This window comes from Lutra lutra, chromosome 14, assembly GCF_902655055.1.
Source record: "Lutra lutra chromosome 14, mLutLut1.2, whole genome shotgun sequence".
Classification (NCBI taxonomy): domain Eukaryota; kingdom Metazoa; phylum Chordata; class Mammalia; order Carnivora; family Mustelidae; genus Lutra; species Lutra lutra.
The window spans coordinates 62,386,060-62,407,506 of NC_062291.1; the positions used below are offsets into that span (position 1 = coordinate 62,386,060).

Genomic DNA, 21,447 nt, shown 5'->3' on the forward strand with positions numbered 1-21,447 from the left:
CAGCTTCAGTTCTCAAGCCCTGTAGCCCAGCGAGGTCTGATGTAACACCTCCCGTCTGTTTCGCTCTGTTTCGAGATCCATCCGGAACGCTGTTAGATAGGATCCTCAGTGAGATCGCACTCGATTGAATCGGTCTGCCTCTACAGCCCAAGGAGGCGGGTTCGCCGAGGCCGCTCCAAGGCCAAAGCGAGAAGACCTTACTGCGCACGCGCAATAGGCAGCCGATGGAGCCACCGATGGAGCCGTCCGGAGGGGAGCAAGAGCCCGGAGCCGTCAGGTACCGAGCACCGGAGGGGCCGGGAAAGGGAAGAAGGACCTGGGGGAGAGGAGCTGAACTGGGCCGGGTCTGGGGGCCGCTCTTAGGAGCCGGGGCGCAGAAGCATAACAGAGGTGGACTCGCTGGTGACTGCGGCCGGGGGACGCCACCGCCAACGCCCCTTTACCCGCAGGCTCCTGGACCTGCCTTGGGAAGACGTGCTGCTCCCACACGTCCTGAGCCGGGTGCCGCTACGCCAGCTGCTCCGGTTGCAGCGCGTCAGCCGGGCCTTCCGGGCGCTAGTGCAGCTGCACCTGGCGGGGCTGCGCCGCTTCGACGCCGCTCAGGTGAGAGCCGGAGGCCAAAGCCCCGCCCCGTTTGGGTACCGCCCCCGCCCCGCCTCCAGCCCAGCCCCCAGCCTGTCTGTCTACCCTTGCGGACCCTCCGTGTCCTCCAAGAGTGCCCGGGAAGAGATCCACGCCGCGGGAAGTACTCTCAAAGGGCGAGGGCCGGGTGTCATCTCAGAAGGCGCTTGGGGTCTCTCCTGGGAGGGCAGGTGGCAAACCCCGAGGGCGGGTTGCTGACGGGAAATAACTCTTCAGGGGCGGGAGGCAGCGTCCGTCCCGCCCCCGGGACCCGCTGAGAGTCGAGGTGCCTCCCTGCCCGCAGGTGGGTCCGCAGATTCCGCGGGCCGCCTTGGCCTGGCTGCTGCGGGACGCGGAAGGGCTACAGGAGCTGGCGCTGGCGCCGTGTCACGAATGGCTGTCGGACGAGGATCTAGTGCCTGTCCTGACGCGGAATCCGCAGCTGCGGAGCGTGGCACTGGCCGGCTGCGGGCAACTGAGCCGCCGCGCGCTGGGGGCGCTGGCGGAGGGCTGCCCCCGCCTGCAGCGCCTTTCGCTCGCGCACTGTGACTGGGTAGATGGCCTGGCGCTGCGCGGCCTCGCCGACCGCTGTCCGGCCCTTGAGGAGCTGGACCTCACCGCCTGCCGTCAGCTCAAGGATGAGGCCATCGTATACCTGGCGCAGAGGCGCGGCGCGGGCCTCCGCAGCCTCTCGCTGGCAGTCAACGCCAATGTGGGGGACGCCGCGGTCCAAGAGTTGGCCCGGAACTGCCCGGAACTCGAGCACCTCGACCTAACCGGCTGCCTCCGCGTCGGAAGCGACGGCGTCAGGTGCCTGGGCATGGGATCGGTGGGTTGGGAAGAGGTCAGTCACTCATTTAGCCTCGGGTTAGGGGCGGGCTGTAGCTGTCGCAAGGCAGAACTGTGGTGCTATTTTTCTGCTACCACGGCACCCCCATTCAGACCAGGAAAGGCTTCTAGGATTGCCTAGACCATAGAGCCCATAGTTGAAAAACAAAACAAAAAAAAAAAAAAACTTTTTTGAACCAGTATTTACACGTTGGCAGATTGCACATAGTCAGGTTTCTGGCTTTTCTTCAACTAGGGAAAACCTTGAAATCCTGGGCGGAGCCAAGGAGCAGTTTCCCCCTTTAAGAGACAGGAGGAAGTCTCAGGTTCCCTGGAGACTTTGAATGTATGACCCCACCCAGGCTCCCCTCCCTCGTTTATGGAGGGGGAAGAGTATGCTCTGAGTTTGAGGGAGACAGGGGCTTTGCTGGCTCCCCCACCGTGGGCGCAGCGGCTTCTGGCCCCCAGCCTCACCCGGCTCCTTCCCCAGGACGCTGGCCGAGTACTGCCCCGCGCTGCGCTCGCTGCGGGTGCGGCACTGCCACCATGTGGCCGAGCCCAGCCTGAGCCGCTTGCGGAAGCGCGGCGTGGACATCGACGTGGAGCCACCGCTGCATCAGGCGCTGGTGCTGCTGCAGGACATGGCAGGCTTTGCACCCTTTGTTAACCTGCAGGTCTGACCTGTCTGCCGACGGGGCACAGCTGGACTGTGTGGCGGGGCCTGACTATGAACTGTAGGGAAACTGAACTGTGGGGGCCTCTGGTTAGAGGCGGATGCCCTGCCCCACCCTGGAGCTTCAAATAAAGAGATTTTTACCCCCACTTGCCTGCCGCTGCTGCCCTGTTGGAGATAAGGGATATGAAGTTGGGAGAGAGGTCAGAGAGACACAGTACCCCATCATCCCAATGCTGAGCAGAAATGACCAGAATGCACTCACACCTTCCTGGGGCCACCTTTACTGTGCCCTTGGGCAGCTCCAAGAGGAGGTCAACAGTGTGGGGCAAGGAAGTAGAGAGCAGGGTGGAGAAGGGGGACAGGAGTTAGGGCGGGCCCTGTGGGAGGGTGTAGGGCTCCTGCATCCCTCTGGGATCTGAGCCTAGAAGGCTCTGGCAGAGTCTGGCGAATGCCTCAGTGGAAGCGGTACTTTCTGGCGGGCTTGAGGTTGATGTATGTGGCCTTCATCTCCTCGGCCTCAGGGTTCCGCACGTCTTTGAACCGCTCCCCCTTGGTACTTACTACCTGGTTGTCAATGTAGCGGATCAGCTTCTTGGGGGCCTGTCAGGCAACTGGACGGTGAGCAGCAGAAGCCAGGAGATGGTCCCCCCCACTCCACACCTCTAGCAGCCATAGCCCTCTCACCTCCCTGGGAGCCATGGGCCGGTGAATCTTCTGATCCTCTGCGCTATCCACCATCATGTACCTGCCAAAAACTGGCTGGCTGAAGCTCCTGCCACCCCGGAAAGACCTTCTAAGGGTCTAGCCCAGCCCAGCCCAGACTCACTTCTGCAGGATGAAGGACTTCAGTTCATCCTTTTGGGGGCCTCTGAGGCGCCTGGGCAGGTCCTGCAGAGAAGAGAAGCCCAATCTAAAGCCTAGGGCACCAGCAGAAGCAGACAGGGATAGGCTAGGGGAGGGGGCTTAACAATACGGCACGGTGGGGCTGAGGCTATTTGGGTGGAGGGGGATGTCTAGCAGAGGATACCTGGTTGGGGCCCTCCCAGGCTGGAGGCCCCTCCTCCTTCCCCTCTACAAGCATCTGCACAGCTTCTTCCAAGTCTCCCCGAGCTTTGGCCAGCACCCACTGGGCCTGCTCCACTGAACAGGTAGGGAACACCTCCAGGAGGACATCCACCCCTGGCAGCAGCTCCTCCTCAGCACCAGCTGCCTGCGGGCAGAGGTGTTGACAAGAAGCAGTACTTCCTTCTTTCCTGGCCCCTAATTCTCTCCCAGTACCCTCCTCTACCAGTACCTCATCCTGGGTGTCTCCAGAAGCTGTAGGAGAAGCCCTAGTCTCTTCTTTGAGCTTTTCAGGCCGCTGCAGGGGCTCTGGGGGGACGGGCATCTGACCTTGGATCTCAGAGCTCTGTGGCTGCAGGTTCTCTTAAGGAAGCAGAGAGAGCATCGGGTTTGTCAGGATTTGGGGGGATGGGGGTTATGAGTCATCCCAGGCCCCAAACTCACCTTTGTTCCTGGCACCACTTAACTGCCCTGAGAGCTTTTGCATCATGTCCCCTATTGTCCCCCTGAAAAGACAAGGAGGTGGTAAGAGGACGACTCTGCCCACCCTCCACTGTCTACCAGCCCTCCGCCCCCTCTTTTCCCCAGCCAGATCCCACCTTGGAATGTGGGCAAAGCCAGGCACATAGGCCTCCATCATCTCAGTGAAGGCTTCCATATCGAAGTTCTCCTCTGATGGCCCGGAGGGGCCCAGATCCTCCAGGACCCCAAGCACATAGGAGAAGATGACTTCATCTAAGCCACTGCAGGAAGGGGACAGGACAAGCCCTGAGTAGGACACTGGGTACTTTCAGCAACAACCTCTCCCCCTCAGCCTGAGACTCGAGCCCTCGGCTTCACTGTGTCCATGAACCAGACTTCAAGCCTTGAAGCCAGAAAGTATCCCACCCTCCCACAGAGCTTTGGTTTCCCATCTGTCCAGCAAGGTGACAGGGACAGGTTAAGATTAAGGCCATACCAGCAGATCATAATCAGCTCTCCCCCACCTCAGGATTAGAGCGGAGGGCTTCCCACCCCAGTCTTTCCATGGGCCAGGGCCTAGAGTCCTGCCCAGCAGCTCCAACCCTGACCCTGGCATGATCCTTCTAGGAGAGCTGCTGCTACCTGAGGTCAGCCTCTGGGAGGTGCGTCTGGACAAAGGCAAGGAGGGCTGCACTGACAATCCTCTCCAGCTCCATGCTCTCTCCTCTTCTGCAGGGACAGAAGATGTAGGTTTGTCAGGCCCTCTTCTGCCCGCCCCTACCCAGTAGGCCCAGGCGCGGCCAGCCCCTCCCTCCTGCCCTGCTGTGGAAACCATTTGTTGATGCTGTCCACAGCTTCCAGCTCTGCAGCCCTCCCCTGCTCCCTCAAGCAGAGCTGCAGCGCCCTCCCTGCCCATCCCTCTACCTCCTTCACCCCTGTCTCAGGAGAAGGCCTCCACAGTGGTTCCCTCGCCCTTCCCCCGGCCTCTCCCCATCTCTCTACCCCATTCCCCGGCAGCAGGCCCAGACCCTTTGGCAAGAAGCCAAGGTCTTGGGGTCACATGCCTCTTGGCTGAGGAATCCCATCATAGAGAGGGCCAATTGGCCCTCAAGTCCAACCACAAGGGGCCCATTGTCTAGCCCCCCCAAGGAGCAGGCCTCAGGACCAAGCACAGCCTTCCCCCAGCTAGAATAGGCCACCCACCCACTGCACAAAGGGGCTTTTCTGGCTCTGGGGCTCTGATGGAAGGGGAAGTCTTTCAGAATTCTCTTTTCCTGCCCAATCCAGCAGCTTGGGGTTATCTACACAGGACTTTCCATCCGCCATTCCAAAGCCTATGGAGCCCTCCAAGATCTGGCCTTTGCCGGGCTTTCCAACCTGTTCACTCACTCCACTCCTGCCTCACCAGCCTCCTTGCTGGTCCTCAAACTTCCCCAGCTTCTTCCTTCCTATCTCCCCCATATATCTACATGGTTCATCCCCTCATCTCTGGAGCTCTGCTCAAATGTTACCTTCTGAGAGAGACCTTCCCTGACTAACCTACCAAAAATAGGGAGTATTCCTGCTACTCCCTAGTCCCTTACCCTACTTCATTTCCTATACAGCATCTACTACAGCTAAATGTTATCTTATGTTTATTTGCCTATTGTCTGACCTCCCTCATAGACTGTAAGCTTCAAGGTGCAGGGGTCTTTGTCTTACTCAGGTGTAGCCCTAGCACTTAGACAATTGCTTGTACTTAGTAAATGTTCAATAAATACTCATTGACTTATTTCATTCCCATCTACATGCTTTTGACTCCCAACAGTCCATATGTGGGAGTCGGGAACACATGGATGGTAATGAATGGCTCCACAGGCCCAAATGTCAGCTTGTCTTCCCACTCAGAAGACTCAGAGGTATCTCAGATTACACCTACCTCACACTCACAATATTTCATGATGGGTGTAAACCGCCCCCCCCCCCCATTTCACTGGCTGAACCAACCGTTTACTCACTCAGCTGCCAAACCTGAGACTTGGTAATTACCCTTGATTTCACCCTCTCTCAACCAGATCTGCTGCACTCAGCCAATCCAATCATGTCGATTCCATTTCCTTATTAGTCTCCTTTCTATCCACTCTCCCCAGCTCATCTGGCTTCTGCTCCAACATCTCTACCAGAATTGCTCAGTCCAAGGTCATGAGTTACTTTTTCAGGTTTTGGTCTAATTAGGTTGAACCATTTAAGCTTGCCAATACTGCCTATTTCCTTCCTTTAGGAAGGAAGGGAGGGAAGGTGGGAGGGAGAAAAAGAAGGAAAGAAGGAAAAGAAAAGGCTATTTTTTCTGGTTGCACCTGATATTTGCCCTTTCAAGAAGCATCGATGTTGGTTTCTGACGCATCACATTCTCCTTCTCCAGCCATTCCTCCCCAGGCTCCTTTCTCTGTTCCCCTCACTTCTGCTGGCAGCAAAGCTCAGGCTCACAGCCGCTCCTCCTCTCTCCTTGCTCTGCACCTCCCCCCAAGACCTTGTGTGGTCCCACATCTTTATGAACCAACTCTATATCACCAATCCCCAAATGCCAGTCCTCGAGCCCAGTCCCCTCCATGTAGCTACACATTTGCACACCTCCCTCTCGGACACCTCCACGTGGGTGACTTAACATGTCCCAAACTGACAGTCTCCCAAATCCTTTGCTCCTCCAAGGCTGTCATCAGTAAATGCACGTTCACGTACCCAGCTGCTTTTGCCGCAAGTCTGGGAATTATCCTGACACCATCTTACCCACATCCAGTCACCAAGCACTGACCATCACCTCTCATACCTCTCAATACATATGCTTCTCTCCATCTCTCCTCCCATTTCATCCACCTCTTGCCTTCACTGCCAGAGCCTCCTAACCCCTCCTCCTACCACTGTATTGTCCCCCAAATCTATTCTTTACAAAGATCGCAGTTGCGTGACCTGTACAAAAATCCTATTTTTCCTGCTACAAATCTATCAGTGAAGTCCCCCTTCCCTTCTGATTAGCCCAGATTCTTTTGGTGGCCATTAGTTGAGGGCCTTACCCCTGCATACATCTCTCCAGCCCCCCCATGTACCACACCCTCCCTGGATCACTCCCCTCCACCCTGGCTTTCTTCCACTTTGCCAACCTTGAAGCTCTTTCGTGCCAAGAGCCTTTGCACAAACTGTTTCCTCTGCTTGGACAGCTTTCCACCTCCACCCCCTCGTTTGTCTAACACCTTCTCACCTGTCGGGTCTCAGTTTACAATCTTCTTCCTCAAGGGATGCTGCCCCTGACCCCTGAGAACTGCTTTGGTCCCCTCCGTCTTACACCCTCATTGAGGACTGCACTTTCCCGTATTTCACAGTATCTTTCGCAGCTATAATTAAAAATAATTATTTGGGGAATGTTTAAGGTTTCTTCCAATTGTCTCATGAGGGCAGGGACTATACTCCTGGATTATTCATGAGTGTACACTCGGTATCCTGTGGAGTGGGACACTCAATAAAGAGTTCCTCCCTGCTTTACAAATGAAGGAACTGAAGCTCAGTGAGTTTAATGATTTGCCCAACTCACTTGGCTGAACTGTGGTAAAGATTTAAATCTAGGTCGCCTCGCTCATGTATATTCCAGGCGATGGGGGGAATCTCAAGACTTCCAAGAGGGGTGAGACAGAACTACGATCTATGCTCACAGTTCCCTGGTCCCCTGAGTGGTAACAGAGTGTTGCTGTGACAGCACAGGAGTCACTTTGGACAGCAAGACTGAGAAGCTCTCGCCTACTAGGGGTAAATGCCTGCCTCTTGCTCCAGACTCTAGCATGGGCCCTGGACAGAAGAACAGCTCACACCACACATGCCAGATACCATTATGCAGTTCCCCCCAAAGGTCAACCGCCTAAGAGACCTACTACACCCACCCTGGATTACATAAAATCCTGGCTGCTGTCAGTTGCCTGGCAACCTCTGCTGGGATGAGGGCTGCAGTGAGAAAGTCTAGTTTCTAGGGAAGAAGTGCTCAGGGATGTGTCTGATGCCCCTGGGTTTCTAATCAAGATCTGAGGGCCAGGAGGTTGTTACTGGGAAACTCCTCACTATGCCCCAAAAGAATGTCTTCCTTCCCTAGGCTTTTGCTCTAGCTTGTCTCCTAAAGCAACACACTCTCTTCTCCTGTTCTGGGGCTGACCAAACTTTATCCAGCCTTTAAAGCTTGCCACTTCTTTCTTTCACCCTTCTCCATCCTTCAAGCCTTCCTCAGCATTGCTTTCCTGCCCACAGGCCGCTTCTAATATTTCTCCTCCACAGTCCCCGAGCTAGGGAAGCTGTAGCCTAAGCAGCCAGCCTTCTGCAGGGTAAGAACATGAGTTTCACGAGAATTTTCAAATTCTGGATGTAGTCCACAGAATTCCATTACTTCCTTGGGGCTCCAAATCAGGGCTCCCTGGTTGGTAGCGTCCATGAAATGTGATTGTCATCCTGTCATAAGTCCTGTTTAAATACCTCTGATGATGGTAATAATAATTCTATGCACTTTACATGTATTAACTTACCTAATCCTCACAATAACAATAAAATATAGATACTAATATTATTATACTATTCCATTTTGCCCAAAAGGAAATGGAGACACTGAGAGGTTAAGTAACTTGTCCAAGGTCACACAGTAAGTTATTGGCACATTTACATCCAAGCAGTCTGGCTCCAGAACCCTGTTAACCACTATGCTACACTACCTCATAAAGTAAATGATGTTCTGATCCTCCTGTCCTGCCTGGTTGGCCCTCCTCCCTACCTCAGAATCTTTGCTTACACGGGTCTCCCCACTCAGAACGTCTTTTCCTCTGCCTCTTATTCTGCAGGACTCACTTTCTCCCCATAGCGAGCCCTGAGTGCCCCATCCTCACTGCTCCCAGATGGCCTGAGAGCGTACCCAGGACCAGGCACAAGCCTGGACTCTCCAGATGCTCAATACAGATTCCCCAGGACAAATTTAAGTGAGACTGGGGAAAGGCGCACCACGCTGTTCCCTTGGGGTGGGGAGGTGCTTAAGGCAGAAAGAAAGCAGAAGGCCATGTGGGAGGAGTCCTGGGAAGCAGTGTGGGCACTCTGAGGGTCTAGCACGGAGGTCTTCACTGGTTTCTCAGCCACTATGAACCCCAGCTCCTGGGGCCCTAGTCCCATAATGCAGGTTCCAGAGGACATCGTTGTCCCCTGACCCCCAAGTCAAGTCTTAGAGGCGCCAAGGACACTGAGGGCTACAAGGGATTCCGGCACCCAAAGTCAGACCAGGGCACGAAAGGGGATAGTGGGGTGCACAGGAAGTGGGACCGCGATGATGGTCCACCCCTGAAGCAGGAGCTCCCTAAACAAGCTAGCGGAATACCCATAGGGTCTGGAATAGTGGACCCGAGGGCACCGGGACGCGGTTGCAGCCCTGGGGACACAACACTAGGGAGGCCTGAGTAAGCTGGGATGTGCCTTGGTACAGGCCACGGCGAAAATCAGAGATGGGGGGCCGATGGGCCCCAGAGAGTACCGTGGGGGAACACACAGGACGGGTACCCTGGGTCAGCGTTCTCCGCGACTCTCCTAGCCCTGGGCCGGGGGCCGGAGGGGAAATCACCTGCTCCGTCGGGCGCCGCCGGCGACTTGTCCCGCGCGGTGCAGCTCTCATCCCCCAGCCCCACCAACGAGATCAAAGGCGAGGCCCAGAGCGGTTCCTTTTCAGAAGCGCCGCGGTAGCCATTTTTATGAAGGGCATTGCCCACAACCGGGCGGGGCTTCTGCGCCCACGCTCATTTGTCTCAGGGTTTTGGACAGGCTCTCGCGGCGGCCATTTTTGTTGCGGGTTGAGAGGAATTAGGCGTGGAGGTCGCGCCAGTGGGTGGAGTATTATTAACTGCTGACTGCATCCCTGCCTAGTTTCTTGTCAGCTGGGAAACACCGAGAACCGTTCGACCCCACCCAGTGTCTTCTCGTCTGCCTTCCTTGCCCCCAAATCTCCGCCTTCAAATCCTATAGCTTCCTCCCCTCTCCTTATCTCTGCCGTCTTTCCAGACTTGGATCCCTAATTGGATCTGGTGGCCCCTATGTCCAGAACCTGGTGTTCTTCCCAAATCCCTGTGTTATTCCCCTTCCTGTCCAGTGTAGGTTCAAGGTCCGTCACCCAGTCAACTCTTAGGTGATGACTTCCTTTCCCACCATATCTGTCCCCTTTGCCTTCCCTTAACAGCGAAGTCTCCCCCAAGATTAGGGTGGTTACAGGGTTTGGGTCTTGGGATCGTGGAGCCTGGTTTGGATGGAGGTAGCAGGGAGTGGGTGTTCTGGGTGAGTATCAGCCTGAGCCCAGATCCAGGACAGTCTAGAGGCCATGCCAACTCTCAGGGCCTTCATGCCCATGTTGGCAGACATATTGGCACGTCTCATATAGGCTAGGACAACTGAACTCCAAGACCCTAGCAAGGCCTTACCTTCTTTCTGTTCCTGCTGCCTCAGCTTCCCGGTGCTACCCTGTGGCGGAACCCACAGCCATCCCTTCCCAGGAATCCCGCCAGGGGTCATGAAGGAAAGAGTTCCCTTCAAGGGTGAGCTAGCCCATCCCCAGCCAGCAGGGGTGAGCCCCTTCAGGGCTAGTTCCCTCGTAAGGTACTGTGTACTCAGAAACTGTCACTGCCCTCAGGAGCTCATGGTCCAAGGTAGAAAGTCCCATCCTCTCCTCTCCCCTAAGAACTGCTCCCTCTTAAGCTCTGTCCCTTGCTGCATGCAGGCTCCCAGCTACCCACACCAGCGTCCTCTGGCCTCAAAGAATGAGATGTTCACTGCTGGGGAGTCAGGGCAGGAAAGGGGAGGGAGAAATGAGGGAGCACATTTGGCGTCGCGTCTCCCATAAAAACACTGCCGCTGCCAGCCTGGCGCTGCTAGGGTTAATGAGAGGTGGGGTGACAGCCACTTTGAACTCTGGCTAGGCTGGCCCCTGGGAAGGGGGGTGATGGGTAGCTCCATCAGCCCCAGGCCTCTGCCAGTTCTTTAAAGACTTGGCTGTCCCTCCCTTCCCCCAGCCCCATCCCCGCCTTCATTGCACAATGCTGATGACTCTTCTCTCCCTACCACCCCCATTACAGGAACTTTCAGGTTTTCTCCGTCCCTACGTCTGGCCTGAGATCCCTGCAGCCATCCCTGTGCCTTTCTCTCCTCCCTTCTGGCCTGTTCCTGGGCTGGCAGTTGGATGTAGGTAGATACCATCAGAAAGAAATTCCTGAGCTTTGGGAGAAGGATCATGGGAAGACCTCTTAGGGGGAGTCCCTTGATTCCCAGCTCAAATCCTGCAGGGTCCCTACTCTGTGCAGCAGGGGATTGGTTCTGGGGTCAGAGGACAGTGGGCTGAGGGAAGGGACTGCCACAGGCACAAGGACACACAAACTGTAAGATAGGAGCTCTGGGGAACACTTGTCTTGCTCGGCATTCCATAGCTGGCCTGATCTTAAGCCCCTGATTCTTTGTCCCCTCAGGTCTCAGTCTCTCCACCCGCAAGATGGGACCAGATTCCACCTGCCCTTTGGGCGCTGCTGGAAGCCACATAGGGAGAAAAAAGTGACCTGGTGACTGCTCTCTTCCCATTCCCTCAGGTCACTTTTGCCTCCTAGTTGTCCTCAGCTGAAGGGAAAAGCTAGAAGCCTATGCCGAAGCTTCCCCTAGCACATCAATTCCCCATCATCCAACCTCAGAATGAGGAATTGGGTTTGAAATTAGGCATAAAGGGCAGATTGCCCAGACATTAAGAGCAGAGATAAAGCCCATCTGGCTGGTCTCAAGGGGTGGGAGGGACTCAGTCAGAGACTGAGGTGAGGAAGGGGACACTTCAAAAGGATGGGGAGGAAGGAGGGGGTCCCTGCTCTTGCTTGAGGTCAGAAAGGGCTCTCTGGGCAAGGTGCCCAGTCCTCCCACACCTTCCTCCTTTCTCAGAAGAGCCAGGATGGGGCGGGGGTGGGAGTTGGCTGGAGCAGGGAGGGGGCCCTATTTAAGGAGCATTCTCAGCATCCCTGCAGATCCAGCCCCAGGAGCAAGAGAGGAGGCTTCATGGGTATGTGTGGGCCCTTGGTGACAACCCAAGCAGGGTGGGGGTGGAGTGGCTCCTGGGCTTGCAGGCTTGCCTTTCCCTCTCCAGGGATAGGCTGTGGCTCTGCCTGGAGATGGGGAATAGCCCCCATTGCCCTGTTTAACTCTCCAGAAGTGAAAGCGTGTTTCAGGGAAAGATTTCTCTTTCACGCCCCTACCTATCCCACGTAGCTCAGATCTTCATTTTCGGTGGGGAGATTTTCAGGAAGCTGGAACTTTGGGACTCCTATTTTGGGGATCCATATTTTAGGGTTCCCCTCTGGTTCAGGAAGCCTCCCAGTCTCCAGAGAGATGCCCTTCTCCATGCAGATATTCTGGCTCTTCCCTCGCCCCGACTTCTCCTGGAGTACCTCTCAACATCTGGCCCCACCAGGAGCACATCTGGGCAAGAAATGATTCCACAGTACTCATAGAATCCCTGCCATGGCCCCAAGCCCCCTCCCCTCATATCCTGCATCCCTCCTGTTGGAATTCAGAGAACTCTTGCCCCTTTCCCTGGGTATGGGCCCTATTTTTCCGCTCTAAGCTTGGACTCTCTCTGGGATAGGAGGAATCTTGAGATCCCAGGTTCCTTATCCATGGTGGGAATCTGAGGAATTCACAGAAGAGAGCACAGGAGGGCACAATCAAGGCTGGGAGAATGTTGGCCACCTGGCTCTGAGAACTGAATTCCATAGGCTGTGAGCTTGAACGAATGGCCTAGGGACTCAGTTCTGGTGCCCGGCTGTGCTGTACCATCAACAGAGAGGTCATGGGGAAGCTGCTGGCTCAGGCTCCCAGCATCCCAGCCAGGTGCTCCTCCAGGCACTGGCTACATCTTTTAACAACTTCAACTTGGACAACACTTCTGCTCAAAGACCTCAAGAGCTTCTCCAAACTCCTTACTTTGTAATTAAAGTCTTTCACTGTATGGCCTCCACTTTGCTTTCAAGCCTGAGATTCCTTTCTCCCTGGTTATAACCTGCCCTCTAATGAACCACATTGCTCCCTGGTCCTGCTGCCATACCTTTACTCATGCTGAGACCTCCTCAGTTCTTCCTGGGACACCTCCTTCCCATCACTATCTGCTGGGACCCTATACATCCTTCAAAGTCTCTCTCAGATACCTCTTCGAGGAAGCCTCCCTCAACTTCCAGCAGAGCAGATGATCTCCTGGAAATCCTCCATATTTCTCTCTAGAGGGGCTCATTCATGAACCCCATAGTGTCTAGTCAAGTGAACATAGCTGTTCAGTAAATGTTCCTTGCATTTTGCTGAGTGTGTCTAATATAGAAGAGGCAGTTTGGCCTAGAAGTCAAGGTACGGCTAGATTTCCCAGGTGTATTCTCCATTGTGGGGACTTAGGTAAGTTGTTTACCCGTATAGGTCTCAGTTTCCTCATCTGTAGGTAAAAATAATAATAATAATTACACAGATATCGAAGTTTTGTGAGGCTTAAATAAGTTGATAGTTTCTTCTGTTCAGGGCTTTTTTTTTTTTAAGATTTTATTTTATTTATTTGACAGAGAAAGAAAGAGATCACAAGTAGGCAGAGAGGCAGGCAGAGAGAGGAGGAAGCAGGCTCCCTGCTGAGCAGAGAGCCCAATGCAGGGCTCGATCCCAGGACCCTGAGATCATGACCTGAGCCGAAGGCAGAGGCTTAACCCACTGAGCCACCCAGGCACCCCTGTTCAGGGCTTCTGATAGTAAGTTCTCAGTTAAGTGTGTGAGTTTATTATGATTCTTATTATATTCCCTTAAATAAAATGTGAACTACCCCATTGCAAGGGGGGGGTGGTAGGATAAGGCTTAAAATTAGTCACAACCCAGGTTTACTGAGTGAAGGGCTCCAGATGCCGGAGGCAGGTAGGGCTGGGGCAAGACCAGGAGGAAGCCACCAGGACCAGAGTTTGGTGGCCCAAGCCTGCTGAGATCAGGAGTTGTGGATTCCCACCAACTGTATAACCTTGGGTGAGTCACTCCTTCTCTCTTGGATTCCCAGCATAATGTAAATTGAGGAGACTGAACCAAGTGAACAGCAAAGTCCCTGGCTACCGAGATGTTTTATGAGTTCTAAGCTTCTAAGGGTTAAGTTCAAATAAAAGATCAGAGAAGGAGGCATCTAGGCTCCCTGCAGGGCTCCCTTATGTCCACGGGGCCTGGAGAAAGCACTGGGCTTTGGAAGGATGCATGGCAGCATGCTGGACTGAAAGGAGTGGCCGCTCTTCCTTCAGAAAGCCTGTGAACAGGGGCCCTCTTCCCTCACTGGGCCTGTGGGTAAACTGGTGTGCAGGCTACGGGCATTTCTAGGGCATAAGCAGAAGGCTTGGGGAGAAATGTCCATGAGCAATGCAGATTCTCAGCGATAGAGAAAGTTAAGAGACTTCAAGCTCTGAACCCGAGAGGATAGAGAAGAAAGGAGTTACAGAACACACCTTATGTGATGTGAGACTCAGTATTTAGTTGAAACCTGTCTTGTTTCAAAAAAGGATTTGAGGGGCGCCTCGGTGGCTCAGTGGGTTAAAGCCTCTGCCTTCGGCCCAGGTCATGATCCCAGGGTCCTGGGATTGAGCCCCACATCGGGCTGTCTGCTCCGCAGGGAGCCTGCTTCATCTACTCTTTCTCTCTCTGCCTGCCTCTCTGCCTACTTGTGATCTCTGTCTGTCAAATAAATAAATAAAATCTTTAAAAAAAAAAAAAGGATTTGAGACTTACTGGCATGCAGACAATTCTCCAAGATTAAAATGTAACACATAGACATAGCTCTGTAGCACATTTACTACTTTTTTTTTTTTTTAAGATTTTATTTATTTATTTGACAGAGAGGTCACAAGCAGGCAGAGAGGCAGGCAGAGAGAGAGGAGGAAGCAGGCTCCCTGCTGAGCAGAGAGCCCGATGCGGGGCTCGATCCCAGGACTCTGAGATCATGACCTGAGCCGAAGGCAGCGGCTTAACCCACTGAGCCACCCAGGCGCCCCACATTTACTACTTTTTGACCCAGAGATTCAACTTGCTTATTACTGTTTTTTTTTTTTTAAGATTTTATTTATTTATTTGACAGAGAGAAATCACAAGTAGGCAGAGAGGCAGGCAGAGAGAGAGGAGGAAGCAGGCTCCCTGCTGAGCAGAAAGCCCGATGTGGGGCTTGAACCCAGGACCTGGGATCATGACCTGAGCCGAAGGCAGCAGCTTAACCCACTGAGCCACCCAGGCGCCCCCTGTTTTTTTTTTAAAGATTTATTTATTTGATAGAGATAGAGGGAGAGAGAGAGCATGAGCAGCAGGGAGGGACAGTAGGAGAGAGAATCTCAAGCAGACTCCTCACTGAGTGGGGAGTCCAATGTGGGGCTTGATCCCAGGACCCCAAGATTATGACTTGAGCTGAAGGCAGATGCTTAACCGACAGAGCAGAGCCACCCAGGCGCCCCTACTTATTACTGTTTTTACTTTTAGTTAGAAATTAAACTTGCAAAAAAGTCTGCAGAATAGCGCAAAGAAGTCTTGCTTTTCCTTCTCCCAGATTCACCAACTCTTAACCTTTTGCCATGTTGCTTTCTCTAACCTATAGTCCTTATTCAAATCTTGCCACTGGTCCCATTAATGTCCTTCATAACAACTTTCATTCAGGATCCAAAACAAGATCATGCATATATTTATTTTCACGGCTCTTAGTCTCCTTTGACCTGAAACACCTTCTCAGCCTTCTTTTGTCTTTCAGGACATGGACGTTTTTGAACAACTAAGACTACTGTGGTTGTCTGTTTACATTTATCTGATTTTTCCTCATGATTATGGATTACTGCTGAACTGATGTTGTGTTTTCTCAGTTTAATATATCAGAAAGCGCATGATGTTGACTTGTCTTTGTTAAAGAAAAAAACTTTCAAGACACTCATTAAAGATGGTGAGAAAGACTTTATTCAGGAGGGACCGCTGCAGTGGGCTTCAAGTGTTGTCAGTTTTCCCTGTGATTCTAGGGAATCTAGGATATGATTTTTTCTTTGTAATTAATATCTTCTTGGGGACGCCTGGGTGGCTTAATTGGTTAAGCGCCTGCCTTCGGCTCAGGTTATGATCTTAGGGTCCTGGGATCTAGCCAGTGTCAGTCTCCCTGCTCAGCGGGGAGTCTGCTTCTCCCTCTCTCCCTGCTCCTCTCCCCCCTGCTGGTGCGTGCGCTCTCTCAAGTAAATAAATAAAATCTTTTAAAAAATTAAAAAAAAAAATCTTGGAACATACTTCAAAACTATATAAATGGCCTGTTTCTCATCAAACTTTTACTCATTAGTTTTAGTATCCATGAATGATTCTCACTGGAATCAATTATTACTGATTGGAGATGGATTTTCTGACTTCATTATTCCTCCTGCTGTAAGAGCGTTCCTTTCATATTTCTTTAGTTAATGTTAGTATGTACTTAACAGATGTTATTTTATCCAGTAGGTAATAATCTGTTACTGTGATTGTTTTGATGCTTAAATTGTCCCTGATTTGGCCGGGGTAAGTCCCTTCAAGCTGGCTCCTTTGTTTGACATTTTTGAGTGATCCTTTATTTTTTGGCACAAGTTGTTCCAGGCTCATCTTATACCTTCCCTTCTACAGCCTTGTAACCAGCCATTTTCCTGGTGGGCCTCGTTCCTTTTAGCGGAGAATGAAATTTAGAACCAAAGATCAGGCTGTTGGCTGGGATTGTTGCTACCATGGTGTGGGTGCTCAATAATTCAATTTCTTTTTTTTTTTTAATTTTTAAAAAAAATTTTTAAAAGATTTTATTTATTTATCTGACATACAATGATCACAAGTAGGCAGAGAGGCAGGCAGAGAGAGAGGAGGAAGCAGACTCCCCGCTGAGCAGACAGCTCGATGCGGGGCTCGATCCCAGAACCCTAGAATCATGACCTGAGCCGAAGGCAGAGGCTTTAACCCACTGGGCAACCCAGGCGCCCCAATAATTCAATTTCTAAGATTACTGATTCAACAATTTGATTCTTGTACGTGTGAACAAAGATGCATATTCAAGGACATTCTTTTTCTCGTCAGCCTCACTACTTCCAAATAAGACCAGGCCACCATCTGATTTTGCCTATATTACTTTAAAAGCCTCCCACCTTGTCTCCCTATTTACACAATGACCCCTCTACAGTCTCTTTTCTGCACAGCATCCAGAATAAAAAAAAAAAAAAAAAAAAAAAAAGAGGCACAGTGGCTCAGTCAGTTAATTGTCTGCCTTTGGCTCAGGTCATAATCTTGGGGTCCTGGGATTGAGACTCACATGGGGCTCCCGACTCACCAGGGAACCTGCTTCTCTCTCCACCTCTGCCCGCGCCCCCCCCCACTTGTGTCCTCTCTCTAATAAATAAATAAAATCTTTTAAAAAAAGATTTTATTTATTTGACAGAGAGAAAGAGATCACAAGTAGGCAGAGAGGCAGGCGGGGTGGGAGGGGAAGCAGGCTCCCCGCGGAGCAGAGAGCCCGATGCGGGGCTCGATCCCAGGACCCTGAGATCATGACCCGAGCTGAAGGCAGAGGCTTTAACCCACTGAGCCACCCAGGCGCCCCAAATAAATAAAATCCTTAAGAAAAAAGAATAATTTTAAAAAGTCCAGGGGCGCCTGGGTGGCTCAGTGGGTTAAAGCCTCTGCCTTCAGCTCAGGTCATGGTCTCGGGGTCCTGGGATGGGGCCCCGCATAGGGCTCTCTGCTCCGCGGGGAGCCTGTTTCCCCCTCTCTGCCTGCTCTCTGCCTGCTTGTGGTCTCTCTCTCTGTGTAAAAAAAAAAAAAAATTTTAAAAGTCCAATCACATTCTTGCCTGCTTATAACACTCTGCCTGCTAAGAATAAAATCCAAAATTCTCAACGTGGCTTCAAGGTGCCGCAGGATCTGGCTTCATCCCCAACCTCATTAACGGCCACTTTCTTGCTCACTTGCTCACTCACACGACAAGGATGCTCCAGCCACGGATCGTTGTACTTTTCTCCCCCAGGTATTCAAATGGCTTGTGAAGGTCTTCAGTAGGTCTCAATCCAAGAATCACCTCTCCAGAGATGGCCTGGCTATCGTCTTGAAAACTGCATCCCATCACTTAATCACTATCTGACATTACATCCTATGTTCACCCGTTTGGTTGCTGTCAGTCTGTTTCTCTGGGTTCCGCCTGAGGTCAGGGACTTGTCTGGCTCTCCCCTATAACCCCAGTCCCTAGAGTACTTACTGCCTGGCGTACTGTGGGTTCTTAAATGGCTGAAGGAATGAAGATAACTTTCATTCCTTAGGGCTTTTGTACCCACCATGTCCTCTGCCTAGCTTCTTCCTCACCCTTCTTTTTGCTGGCTAGCTTTGTCAGATTCTTTAGATCTCAATTTAAATGTCACCTCCAGGTGCCTGGGTGGCTCAGTGGGTTAAGCCTCTGTCTTTGGCTCAGGTCATGATCTCAGAGTTCTGGGATCGAGTCCCACATGGGGCTCTCTGCTCGGCAGGGACCCTGCTTTTTCTTTCTCTCTACTCTCTCTCTCTCTCTACTCTCTCAAGGAAAAAAAAAAAAGTCACCTCCTCAGAAAGCCTCCCTGTTTACCTTATTCTAAGTTCCACTGCTGCACTTGCCTTTCCCATCTCAGCCTCTCATTCCTGCTGTAGTACTTATAACAATTTGCCTTTATCTATTTGCCCCATTTCTCCCCCTAAAATGCGAGCTCCATAAGGGCAGGAACTTCCATGGTTGTCTCATTCACTACTGTATCCCCAGGGCCTAGAACAGTTTCTGGCAAATAATAGGCCCTCAAGAAATTTGTTGGATGGACTTTCAATAGCTAAAAACTGGAAAGAATCCACATGCTATAGAATGTTGGGTGGCGGGCGCCTGGGTGGCTCAGTGGGTTAAGCCGCTGCCTTCGGCTCAGGTCATGATCTCAGGGTCCTGGGATCGAGTCCCGCATTGGGCTCTCTGCTCAGCGGGGAGCCTGCTTCCCTTCCCCTCTCTCTGCCTGCCTCTCTGTCTACTTGTGATCTCTCTCTCTGTCAAATAAATAAATAAAATCTTTAAAAAAAAAAAAAAGAATGTTGGGTGGCTGCTGAAGAATGAGGTAGCTCCATGTACACTGGCATGGAATGATGTCTGAAATACACTTTCAGTAAAATGTAACAGGTAAAACAGTGTAATTCCTTTTATATAATTAATATTATGTACACAGAAAAAATAGGAGGGACGCCTGGGTGGCTCAGTTGGTTGGGCAGCTGCCTTCGGCTCAGGTCATGATCCCGGTGTCCTGGGATCGAGTCCCGCATCGGGCTCCTTGCTCGTCGGGGAGCCTGCTTCTCCCTCTGTCTCTGCCTGCCATTCTGTCTGCCTGTGCTCGCTCTCTCTCCCTTGCTCTCTCTGACAAATAAATAAATAAAATCTTTAAAAAAAAAATAGGAAAAATAACAGCTTAGACACTACTAATAATTTGCGGATAAGGATATTAAAAAGATTTTAACTTCCTATTTTATGTATTTCTGTATAGCAAGCTATATTTTTTTATTTTTTTAAAGACTTATTTATGTATTTGAGAGAGAGCACTGCACAAATGGGGGGAGGGCCAAGGGAAGGGAGAGAAGCAGACTCCTCACTAAGCATGGAGAGATCTCAGGACCACCCTCACCCGGAGACCATGACCTGAGCTGAAATCAAGAGTAGGATGCTCGGGGCACCTGGGTGGCTCAGTGGGTTAAGCCTCTGCCTTTGGCTCAGGTCATGATCTCAGGGTCCTGGAATCGAGTCCCACATCAGGCTCTCTGCTCAGCAGGAAGCCTGCTTTCTCCTCTCTCTCTCTCTCTCTGCCTGTCTCTCTGCCTACTTGTGATCTCTCTGTCAAATAAATAAATAAATAAAATCTTAAAAAAAAAAAAAGAGTAGGATGCTCAACCAAATGTTGGGGTACCTCAACCCAGACACCCAACAATTTTTTAATTTTTTTAAATTTTTTAATTTTTTAAAGATTTATTTATTTAGTTATTTGACAGACAGAGATCACAAGTAGGCAGAGAGTCAGGCAGAGAGAGAGGAAGGGAAGCAGGCTCCCTGTTGAGCAGAGAGCCAGATGTGCAGCTTGATCCCAGGACCCTGGGATCATGACCTGAGCTGAAGGCAGAGGCTTTAATCCACTGAGCCACCCAGGCGCCCCCCAACAATTTTTTTTAAAAACAAACACTAACATTTGATCATTTAGTACATGCTAGGCACTGTAGTAAACATTTTGCAGGCAGCATCTCGTGGCATCTTCTCAGTAACCTCATGAGCTAAAGGATGCCTGGGTGGCTCAGACTGTTAAGCGTGTGCCTGTGGCTCAGGTCATAATCTCAGGGTCCTGGGATCGAGTCCAACATCAGTCTCCTTGCTCAGAGAGGAGCCTGCTTCTCCCTCTGCCACAGCTCCCCCTGCTTGTGCTCTCTGACAAATAAATCTTTAAAAAAACAACAAAAAAACCCTCCTGAGATAGAGGTCCTAATACTATCACCCCATTTGCAATTCAAGGACATTAAGCAATTTACCTAAGGTCACATGGCAGACCCATTATACTACACCAACTCCCTGTGTTTTTATAATTAAAAAAAAAAAGGAATATAAGATGAAACTAGGGGTGTCCGATGAGGATCCAGACTTTACACAAAAGATGTTAAGTAAATTTGGCTCTGAGCTCTCTAGAAGCCAGGGCAAAAAGAAAAATATGAGTTATGAGATTCTTGGTGCTTCCAAAATAAAAGTAAACCACTCCTCAGGAGAAACAAGTCTTTCCAAATGGTGAGGCTTAAGAACCCTTCCATGAGGTTCATAAATACAGCAGTATTCAGTCGAGTGGTGTACGACTTCAATAACATACCTGTATACCTAGGCAGCTGTTGGCTATCCAACAAATGGAAATTCAGTAAAAGCAATCCCACAAGGAGCCACATTTGTACAGCCTGGGCATCAGATTTGGAGTTCTGCCAGACCCAACCTTAAAACTGGATGAGTGGCCTAACCCTCCAGCAAACTCCTGGAATACTGCAAATTCAGCCTGTTAAAGACTGTTAGTAAGAATTAGGAGACAAAGGACACATGGGTGGCTCAGTTGGTTAAGCAGTTGCCTTCAGCTCAGGTTATGATCCCAGGGTCCTGGGTTCAAGTCCCACATGAGGGTCCTTGCTGAGTGGGGAGCCTGCTTCTCTCTCTGTCTCTGCCTGCCACTCTGCCTGCTTGTGCTATCTCTCTCTCTCTCTCTGACAAATAAGTAAATAAAGTCTTATTTAAAAAAAAAAAAAAGAATTAGGAGACAAGAAGTGACATTCATCTTAAATTTCAACCCCAGTGAATTTTCCGGGTAGGGTGGGTTGATTTTATGTTTCTTTTACAGATGAAGAAACTGAGGCTCAGAAAGCCCAGTTACACGACTAGAAAATGTCAGTAGCAGCCCTAAGTCTATGTCTTAGCCATTCCTTCCCCAGCCACATCTACCACCCAGGCTTCAACAAAAGAGCTTATGCCCTCAGAATCTCTCCCAGGGTGGTGGGCCAGGGCAAGCAGTGGGCCGCAGGGCCTAGGAAGCCTATGGTCCTGCACTCTGGAGAAGAGGTGCCGAAGCAGGGAGCTCAGCCTGACCTGTGGGGAGGCACACCTGCTCTTCCCGAAGCAGGGGAGTAAGCCTCACATTAGCGAGATGAGGAACACCCCCACCCACCCCAAACAGAAAAGTGATCTCGCAGCA

The 21,447-nt window shown here is 51.5% G+C and overlaps 2 protein-coding genes across 2 annotated transcripts; one reads left to right on the forward strand and one right to left on the reverse strand.

Annotated features, from left to right (window-relative positions):
• The first annotated feature begins 142 nt into the window (after nt 1-142).
• On the forward strand, nt 143-2,271 carry FBXL15 (F-box and leucine rich repeat protein 15). Its single transcript, XM_047702794.1, has 4 exons — nt 143-277; nt 450-603; nt 926-1,431; nt 1,940-2,271. The coding sequence occupies exons 1-4, from the start codon at nt 225-227 to the stop codon at nt 2,127-2,129; spliced, it is 903 nt and encodes a 300-aa protein (XP_047558750.1). The 5' UTR covers nt 143-224; the 3' UTR covers nt 2,130-2,271.
• A 119-nt stretch (nt 2,272-2,390) lies between these two features.
• On the reverse strand, nt 2,391-9,316 carry CUEDC2 (CUE domain containing 2). The gene is made up of 9 exons (XM_047702795.1): nt 9,261-9,316; nt 4,292-4,378; nt 3,787-3,930; nt 3,632-3,693; nt 3,420-3,550; nt 3,153-3,335; nt 2,952-3,013; nt 2,810-2,870; nt 2,391-2,725 (listed from the first exon to the last, which is right to left on the reverse strand). Exons 2-9 carry the CDS (start codon nt 4,363-4,365, stop codon nt 2,579-2,581), a joined length of 864 nt encoding a protein of 287 aa, XP_047558751.1. The 5' UTR covers nt 4,366-4,378; nt 9,261-9,316; the 3' UTR covers nt 2,391-2,578.
• Between the last annotated feature and the right edge of the window lie 12,131 nt (nt 9,317-21,447).

Excerpts from the sequence above, each read along its gene's own strand:
- FBXL15 (XM_047702794.1), top strand. The coding sequence starts at position 225 with ATGGAGCCACCGATGGAGCCGTCCGGAGGGGAGCAAGAGCCCGGAGCC. Across the intron at positions 604-925 it reads GCCGCTTCGACGCCGCTCAG|GTGGGTCCGCAGATTCCGCG; the intron begins GTGAGAGCCGGA and ends CCCTGCCCGCAG. Across the intron at positions 1,432-1,939 it reads GTCGGAAGCGACGGCGTCAG|GACGCTGGCCGAGTACTGCC; the intron begins GTGCCTGGGCAT and ends CTCCTTCCCCAG.
- CUEDC2 (XM_047702795.1), bottom strand. The coding sequence starts at position 4,365 with ATGGAGCTGGAGAGGATTGTCAGTGCAGCCCTCCTTGCCTTTGTCCAG. Across the intron at positions 3,551-3,631 it reads AAGTGGTGCCAGGAACAAAG|AGAACCTGCAGCCACAGAGC; the intron begins GTGAGTTTGGGG and ends TGCTTCCTTAAG. Across the intron at positions 3,336-3,419 it reads CTGGAGACACCCAGGATGAG|GCAGCTGGTGCTGAGGAGGA; the intron begins GTACTGGTAGAG and ends CTCTGCCCGCAG.